Source organism: Pipistrellus hanaki, assembly GCF_964339955.1.
Source record: "Pipistrellus hanaki genome assembly, chromosome: 4".
Classification (NCBI taxonomy): Eukaryota; Metazoa; Chordata; class Mammalia; order Chiroptera; family Vespertilionidae; genus Pipistrellus; species Pipistrellus hanaki.
In genome coordinates this window covers 90,824,085-90,832,773 of record NC_140506.1, presented here as the reverse complement: position 1 = coordinate 90,832,773, position 8,689 = coordinate 90,824,085, and the positions used below count along the sequence as shown (strand labels likewise).

Genomic DNA, 8,689 nt, shown 5'->3' with positions numbered 1-8,689 from the left:
ATGTGGAGGCTGTGAGGAGACCCAGGCCGGAAAGGAAGGACCGCCCCAGGGGCAGCGGGCTTCTGGCACGGTCAGAGCTCAGCACTGGGAAGCTGAGGGCTCGGTGAGTAATGATGAATGAGTGAGCAGTTCGTGACTCGAAGGCTGCTGATGGGAGCCGTTGGGTGGATGGTTGTGTCTCTTGCCCAAGATGGAAATAACCGGATGAAAGCCGGTGGTGATGTGGATGGGACTAAACTCAGTTGGGGGGCGTCAGCAGCCCCACTAGAGAACCAGTGTGACGCCTCATTCCAGAACTTGGGCAGAAAACCAGAGGACCGGGAGCAGAGCTGACCTGCTCCCCGAGCCCAGTGAGGAAACTGTCTCCTGATTTCCAGGCTTGGAATTTCAGCCATACTAAGGCTCTGTGGACTTCGCCCACCACTGTACTTCAGACTGTTGTGGACCGTCCTGCCCCTCCTTTCCTTGGTCCGAATTCTCCCCCTGGACCCACTGCCCCTGGCACCCACTGTCCCCGGCACCCCAGCCAGCATCAGCCTGGCCTGGGCTCCCTGGTCTGGATGCTAAGTGCCTAGAGCTATGGAGGGTGGGCTTGGAGCTGGTCTGGTAAGGTACAGACAGAGACTTGATCACTCAGGGGTGGAGGTGGGAGGGGTGTGAAGCCCTGGGAACCACTGTAGGACCCGGGCCTGTCCTCGCTCCTCCATGGAACGCCAGGAAGGAATCAGGGCGTCCGAGCCATGGGAGAAGATGAGCTGAAAGAAAAGAGATGGTGGAGGAGTGGGCAGTGGGCCACAGCAACAGAGAAATCCACTCAAGACAGCCTGACAAGTGTCCCTTGGCTTAGAGAAATGGCAGCCTCCAGTGACCTTGGCAAAGGCAAGGAGCTGGGGAAGGGCGGAGGGCAGGAGAGATGGAAACACAGAGACAAGATTCCTCTTTCCAGAAGTCAGAGTCAGGGCAAGGAAGAAGGCGGCAGAGAGAGGTGGGGAGGGCTTGGAGCTCAAGGGAGACCCAGAAAGCACTCAGCCAGGGCTCCTGAAAGGGAGGAGACAAAAGAGCACAGGAAACCAGAGCTGGTGGGTAGATAACCAGGTAGCCAGTTGGGGTGCGGGGGACCACCGCCTGGGACCAGCAGGGCGGTGTCAGTTCCAGGCCAGGCTGCATGCTGGGCTGGAACCATGGCTGCTGCTCCAGAAATAAGGACAGCTCTGCAGGTGCAAGCTTTGCCTGAGGACAGACAGGACAGGGACCCCAGAACGGGCAGTCCTCTGGGGAAGCCTGCACAGGCCGCACGCAGCTCGGACGGACTTCACGCCAGTCACGCCTTCATCTGGAGGGAACAGAGACACCCCTCCCCCCAACCGAAGTCTGGGTCCCTAATGCCAGAGAGGAGACAGATGAAGGGAAGGGCGTTCCTTTTCCTAGGAAGCCGGGGGAGAATTCATCCATTTCTGAGTCAGAAGCTGGTGGGTCTGGGTCTGGAGGAGACTGTGGTCGGGGTCAGGGTGGAGCGACCGAGGGGATCCCCGGGTGGGCTGGGGACTCTCCGGGGACTGGAGCCTCCGAGGCAGGCGCCCGGGACTCGCGTTGGGCTCCGTCCCCTCGGGTGCTCACACCGCTCCGGGAGGAGGAGAGAACGGCCCTGGGTGCCGCCGTGAGGAGCCGGGGGCCGACGACCCACGCCGCAAACGCAAAGAGAAGCAAACCCGGGAACCGAGCCCTGGCGGGCGCCGCGCAGCCGCAGAGGAGGCGGGGCGCCGCCACGTCCGGCCCCGTATGGTAATGTGGCCGCCACCGCCCCGCCCCGAGGGGGGGCCGGACCGGCGCACCGCTGCGGGGGCCGGGGTGCGGCGGAGCCGGGCGGCGCGCCCGCGGAGGCCGGAGAGCGGGCGGACTAGGCCAGAGTCCGGGCCGGCCGGGCGGCCGCGCGGGGCGGGCAGGGCAGCGGGCCGCCAGGGGGTGCGGGGCCAGGCGCCCCCCGCGGCGCGCAGTGGTACGGCCCGGCCCGGCGGGGCGGGGCCAGGGTCATGTGACGCGGCCGCTGCGGCCATTTTGTTTTGCGGAGCTGGTATTTAGAGCGCAGCGGCTGACTGCCCGGGAGCCTTCGCCGCCGCGTCCGGTCGCCCGCCTCGCGCCGCCGCCCGCCGCCCGCCCGCCCACCCGCTCGCCCGCTCGCCTCGCCCAGCCGGTCCTCGCCCCCGCCGCGGCCCGCCGAGCTCGCCCCCTCCCCACCCGCAGCCATGTCCGAGGTCAAGAGCGGCGGCCCCGAATACGCCTCCTTTTTCGCGGTCATGGGCGCCTCGGCCGCCATGATCTTCAGCGGTGAGCGCCGCGGCCGGAGGGACCCGGGGGGGCGCCGGGGCGCGTGGGTCTCGTGCCCGCGGCTTGCCGGGGCTTCGGTGTGTGACGTCACTCTGACGTAATCCCAAGCTGTCGGGGTCCCGGGGCTCACGTGACCGCGGGCGGGGGTCCGGGCCCAGGAGGAGGATGCCTGGGCCGCGGGGTGTCCATTGCAGGGCATACGGGTTGGGTCGGGGTGCGGGTCCCAAGGGTCTCCCCGGGATACCCGGGCCGGCCTCCCTGCTCCCGTTCCGAGCCGGTGCGGGGGTGGGGCGATGGCGCCGCTGCCATCTTAGTCGGGAGAGGTGGGGGGAGGCTGGGGTGGGGGCGCGCGGTCCTGCGCCTGCTCCGCATCCTCCGGCCCTCCCCCTCTCCCCCCTCTTTCCTCCCCCCAGTCCTGCGGGAAGGCGTGACATCACACCTCACACAGCTTTCCACACGTAGGGCCGGCCCAGTCCGTGGGCGGTGGGAATGGGGGATCGGGTCCTGGTGCTCCCAGCCGAGGACCACAGCCCTGGCCCTTCCCTCCATCCCCTCCTTCCCGCAGCCCAGGCCCAATGGGTCTAACCCTGAGGTAGGTGCTTCCGGTTAGGGCTTGTCACTGTTTCCCAATAGCCCTGTGTGGGTTTGTTGGGAAAGCTGGGCTGAGCAGTTGGTCCCGAAAGCGGGCAGGAACCCAGGGGTGGGAGTGTTTGGGATTGAGACAGGCCGAGGACAATGGGAGCCTGGCCAGCGTCAGCGCCGTGACGTGTGGACGCTTGCTTTAGAGGGGATTGCACAGAGGATCTCAGCATTGAGGGGATTGGGTCTTTGTCCTTCAGGGAGTTTTCTAGTTGAGGCCCCAATGAATGAATGAATGAATGACCTTCCTTTCCGTAAGGCCTGGTATTGGGAAGGGCTGCCCTAGGCATGGAGAAAGGGGCCTTCCAGGGTTCTTGATGGCACCCTACTTTTGAAGTTGGGTCTTGACAGTCCTGAGGTGTTGAATTTAGTGAAAATTGGCCCGGGAGAAAGATCACTGGGGGCAGGCTCAGGAATGTGCAACCCAGGGAGGTGAGTCCTGGCCCAGATGCAGCCCCCATGGACTGGTCTGGCCTGGTCTGGGTCTGGTTTTTGGCTTTGATGACCACGCCCTGCCCCACCCTACCTGATGCATTGGTAGGCTCCCAATGCAGGTATGTGGAGGGTTTGAACTCCAAACAGCCTCTGCTGACTGTAAACACTGGTGAGGCGGGGACTTGGGGGGCTCTGCTCTCTGGGAGGCCTCCCTCTCCCTGAGCCTGCCTGCCAGTCACGAGCTGCTGAGTGAGGCCTGTCCTTTCTATCATGTGCCCGTAAGAGGTCATTTGTGGTGGGAGAAGGCTGAACTTCCCCTTCCCTTCTAGCCAGCGCCTGCTCTTTCCACATCTTCAGGGCTGACTGCTCCCCAGAACCTCCCGGCAGGCTGCCTCGCCTCCTTACCCCAGCCTTTTCTGGGCTTGGCCTCCAGGATTCTGCTTAACTGGCCTCCTTGGGGTGCTACTTGTGGCTGTCACTTATTCAACAAGTCTTGATTGAGCTCCTACTATGTGCCAGCCACTGAGACATAAGTGAATAAAACATAATGCCTGGGGGTTTCCCACCATCTTGCTTTCTCCCGCCTCCTTACTCCATCACCAATGAATTTCATGTAACCCACCTATGTCCCTCCTTTGATTGCAATGTATAGAGAAATAAAAAAAAAAGAAACCCGCCATTCTACGGAGCATTATCTCAATCCGTTGAGGTTCTGCTTCCCGGCATATGTCAACAGTTTGGCTCAAATAAACTCACAAAAATTCTTTAAAAAAACCATAATGCCTGCCCACCTGGAATTCTGGCTGTCACTGTTTGCCCCCGAAGCTGAGTTTGCCTGTTAAGCACGTTATCTGTATCCAGCCCCTAGTCGCCCTCTGAATACCAGGTGCCTCTCTTTTCCTTCTAGAACTTACTTTGTACTTTCTTTTCCCCCCATTTATTTTCATTGATTTCAGAGAAGAAGGGAGAGGGGGAGAGAGAGAAACATCAATGGTGAGAGAGGATCATTGATTGGCTGCCTCCTGTAAGCCCCCTACTGGGGAATGACCCAACAACCTGGGCGTGTGCCCTTGACCAGAATTGAACCCAAGACCCTTCAGTCCACAGGCGGACACTACCCATTGAGCCAAATCAGCCAGGTTTACTTGGTACTTTCAATGGAACCTGACCGGCAGAGCTCCAAAAGTTACTGAGCATAGGATAGACTGATCCAGGGCTCTTTGCTGATCCCAAGCTCCTGGATTTTGAGGCCATTCATTCCTATTGTTCTAAATGCAGCTTCATTCCTTCTTTCCCTACCTGGGGCTAATTGTGGTTTACTTCTTTTTTTTTTTTTTTTAATTTTGATTTTAGAGAGGAAGGAAGAGGGATAGAGAGAAACATTAATGATGAGAATCATTGATCAGCTGCCTCCTGCACGCCCCCTACTGGGGATCGAGCCCAAAACCAAGGCATATGCCCTTGGCCGGAAACAACCTGGGACCCTTCAGTCTGCAGGCCAACACTATCCACTGAGCCAAACTGGCTAAGGCTGTGTTTGACTTCTTATTTCATTTCTCGTTTAACATATGGTCGGCAAACTGCGGCTTGCGAGCCACATGCGGTTCTTTGGCCCCTTGAGTGTGGCTCTTCCACAAAATACCACAGCCTGGGCAAGTCTATTTTGAAGAAGTTGCATTTGAAGAAGTTTAAGTTTAAAAAATTTGGCTCTCAAAAGAAATTTCAATCATTGTACTGTTAATATTTGGCTCTGTTGACTAATGAGTTTGCTGACCACTGTTAAGTGCCCAGAACTGACCAGTAACTGACACTATACTCTCTGTCTGGAAGACAACACAGGCTGGGCGCTTGACGTGTTAAATATGTCTTTCTCCAAGGCTTGTCTTCCTCTGCCTCCTGTGCCTATGTGAACAGGCCCCTCGGCTCTCAGGCCTCAGGTGTCGCTGCTTGGCTGACTCCAAACTGTCCCCAGCTCTTGGCCTAGATATACCCTGGCCTGCCTGGGGCTTTGCTGATTGGTCTTCTTACTCTCAGGCCTCAATCTCCATCTCCCACTTCAGCTTCCTCTTTTTTTTTTTAAACTTGTGACCAAAAGAATCCTCTTGATTCTTCATCATGTCTTCCACGAAGCTGTCAGATGTTCCTTTTCCATAATTTTGTGGCTTCCTCCCTGCTGGCAGACACCTTGTGTTTGGTGCTGTTTTCTTGGAACTGCCATCTGATCACAGTCTCCCTGTCTCCATTGGATCTGGAGCCCCATGAGGCTTGGCCTTCAGAACTATCCAGGGCTTTCTCAGACACCTGCTCCCCAGCCAGACTGCTTTTCTCTCCTGCTGGTCACTCCTGTTTCTTCCCTTCGTTCTTGTTGCCATCCCCAGCTACGTGATCTCCCTGCTGCCCCCTGAGAGAGGGGCCCAGCTCACTTCCTGCCTCGCAGGATTCCAGTGCTGAGTTCCCTGAAATGGTCTCCCGCTAAGTGCCATGGCAGCCTGTGCTTTCACCCTTGAGCCGTGGCACTGGCCCCTTGCACATATGTGACAGCCTGACGTGCTGGGCCTCCATCAGGAGCCCAAAGGATGCAGTGCAACCAGGAGAATGCCAGGAAAGGCTTCATGAAGACAGAGGCCCTGGGCCCCAGGCTAAAGCCGCTGAATGTTGAGGCAAGCCTGTGTTGAGGTGCCTCTGGGACCATGGGGAGGGAGGCAGTTCAGTTCCTTTGCCCCACCCTTGTCTCCTTCCTCCAGTAGGTCCCCATCCAGCACTATCTTAGCATCTCCATTCAGGCTGTTTGGAATCTTCCTGTTCGTCATCCCTCACTCAGATGTTACCTCTACGAAGCCCTTTCCCAGACCCCGTCACTATCCACTCTCCTGAACATGTCACTGTGCTTGGAGGTGCTGCCTCTGTGTCCTCATCAAGCCTAGAGCCCTAGGAAGGCAGCAACCCTCTGAGTTCTCCCCTGCTTAGTAAAGAGCAGAATAGGTACCTTGTGGCCCACATTGGTGAGCAAAATGTGCAGAGGAATGGCCAGGATTTTCTTGGCCCCTTCCATCTCCAACCCATGTTGTCCTCTGCTCAAGAAGTGCAGTGGAACCCTGGAGAGCAGGTGACTGAGTCAGAAGAGCTACCTTGACCTACTGTGGTTTTCTATTCTGGGCAAAAGTTACTCTAGACTTCAGAACCAGAAGAGGGTAACTTTCAGGAAGGCAGCTACTCTAAGAAGAGAGAGGAGGGCAGCGGAAGAGGAGCCAGGCTTTCCTAGAGCCCAACCCCATTACTGGGGCGTGGACAGAGGCAGGCTTCTGGGAGGTCTGCGGAGGCCTCACAGTTGTGCTGGGTGATGACTCCACAGCCCCTTGTCTTCCTGTGCCCTTTATCCTCTCTGGTTATTTAGAGGATCCTCCCCAGACTTAAGGGTCTGGGTCTGCTGTATGGTTGCGGGTGTGCTCATCCCATCAGCACAGACGCCACCTCTCCTAGCATTGTGTCCCAGGGCAGGTGCTGGGAGTTTAGTGGGCAGGGTGGGGAGTCGGAGAAACTCCGGCCTGAGAGAACAGGACTTAGCAGGCTGCTTCCCCTGAGTAGTGGCCAGACCTTGTGTGTCCTGAGGCTCTTCCATCATATTGTCCTTGGGCACAGCCCTAGGGCCAGCAGGCTGACGCTGGCCTAGCATCTGGGCTGCCAGTGTGCAATCCCGTGCTTTTCCAGGCCTTGGCGCCCCGAGTGCCTGGGACCCCGGGTGGGACAAAATGTGTCCAGAATCTCCAGCAGGACAGCAGGGGCCCAGCTGCCTATTCCCGTGTGACTGCCGCAGCCTGTTAGAGCTCCTCCTTTTAGGTTGGGGCAGCTGAGCCGAACTTGGGGGCACGGGATGGTACGGCAGGATTGGGGAGTGCGAGCACAGGGGGGGTTCCTAGCAGAGCAGGAGCCCAGGTGAGCCACCCAGCTCTCAGGACCTCTGGCAGAAGAAAGGGGCAGTTACTGGGGTTTTGAGTGCTCGGCTGTGACCATTTCCCCTGAGGGTCACCTCCTGCCCCTGGCCGGGCACCACTGCATTGTCTCTGTGCCAGAGTTACCGACAAGGTTCTGGTTCCAGATGCCGGGCTCACTTTGCTTCCTCCCCAACAGCCTTGGGTGCTGCCTATGGTACCGCCAAGAGTGGCACCGGCATCGCGGCCATGTCTGTCATGCGACCAGAGCTGATCATGAAGTCCATCATCCCAGTGGTCATGGCTGGCATCATTGCCATCTATGGCCTGGTAGTGGCAGTCCTTATTGCCAACTCCTTGACTGAAGGCATTAGTCTCTACAGGTGAGTGCTGGGTTCCTCCCACCACACCAGCCTTGCCCTGGTTCAGGCCACTGCACAGGGCTGGAGGGCTGGAGGGCTGAGGAGTGGGCTAGTGGCCTGTGCCTACCGCCTTCCCCAACACAGCTAATGTCTATCTCATGTCCTCTCTCCCCCAGGAGTTTCCTCCAGCTGGGCGCTGGCCTGAGTGTGGGCCTCAGTGGGCTAGCAGCTGGCTTTGCCATTGGCATTGTGGGTGACGCCGGAGTTCGGGGCACTGCCCAGCAGCCCCGACTATTCGTGGGCATGATCTTGATCCTCATTTTCGCCGAGGTGCTGGGTCTCTATGGTCTCATCGTCGCCCTCATCCTCTCCACAAAGTAGCTCCTCTCTAAGCCCACCAGCCACAGGATATGATGTAAAGACCACCCCTCCTCATTCCAGAATGAACAGCCTGATACACATGCACGGGGCAGCTGCCCCCCTCTCCCCCCAGTAGTTGGTCTTGTAAATGCGCAGTGTCCTAGTGCCCATCGTCTGTTGCCCCCTCCCGCCCCGTGCCGTGGACATCTGGGCCCACTCATCATCACCCACCCAGGTCCCCCGACCAGTGAGGATGGTGGCTTCTAGCCACCCCCACCCATTTACCTGCCCTAGAGTGCTCTGTGTATAGGGATGAATTCGAGTTGTCGTTTTCACTGGATGTTTATTTATAAAGATTTGACCTGTTCGCACGTCTGTGGAGCAGCCCTGCAGTCTCCCAACTATAATAATCTTTAGAGTGTTGCTTTGTGGGGTTACCGTGTGCCCTGAGGTTTTTTTGTATGGAACCACTGCCCTCCAGCCCTAGCTGCGGGGCCATGAGCTGGGCCTACCAGGCCCAGACCCGTGTCCAATAAAATTCTCGGATGTGACTGGACATCTGTGTGTGTGCTTGTGTGGGCCAGGGGAAGGGGAGGGCTGCTAATCCGCGCGTCAGAGGGCCGGAGGGGGTGCGGTCAC

At 58.4% G+C, this 8,689-nt stretch overlaps 1 protein-coding gene across 1 annotated transcript; it reads left to right on the top strand.

The window, feature by feature from the left end:
• The first annotated feature begins 2,043 nt into the window (after positions 1–2,043).
• On the top strand, positions 2,044–8,606 carry ATP6V0C (ATPase H+ transporting V0 subunit c). Its single transcript, XM_084881842.1, has 3 exons — positions 2,044–2,325; positions 7,528–7,711; positions 7,867–8,606. Exons 1-3 carry the CDS (start codon positions 2,244–2,246, stop codon positions 8,069–8,071), a joined length of 471 nt encoding a protein of 156 aa, XP_084737968.1. The 5' UTR covers positions 2,044–2,243; the 3' UTR covers positions 8,072–8,606.
• The last annotated feature ends 83 nt before the right edge of the window (positions 8,607–8,689 follow it).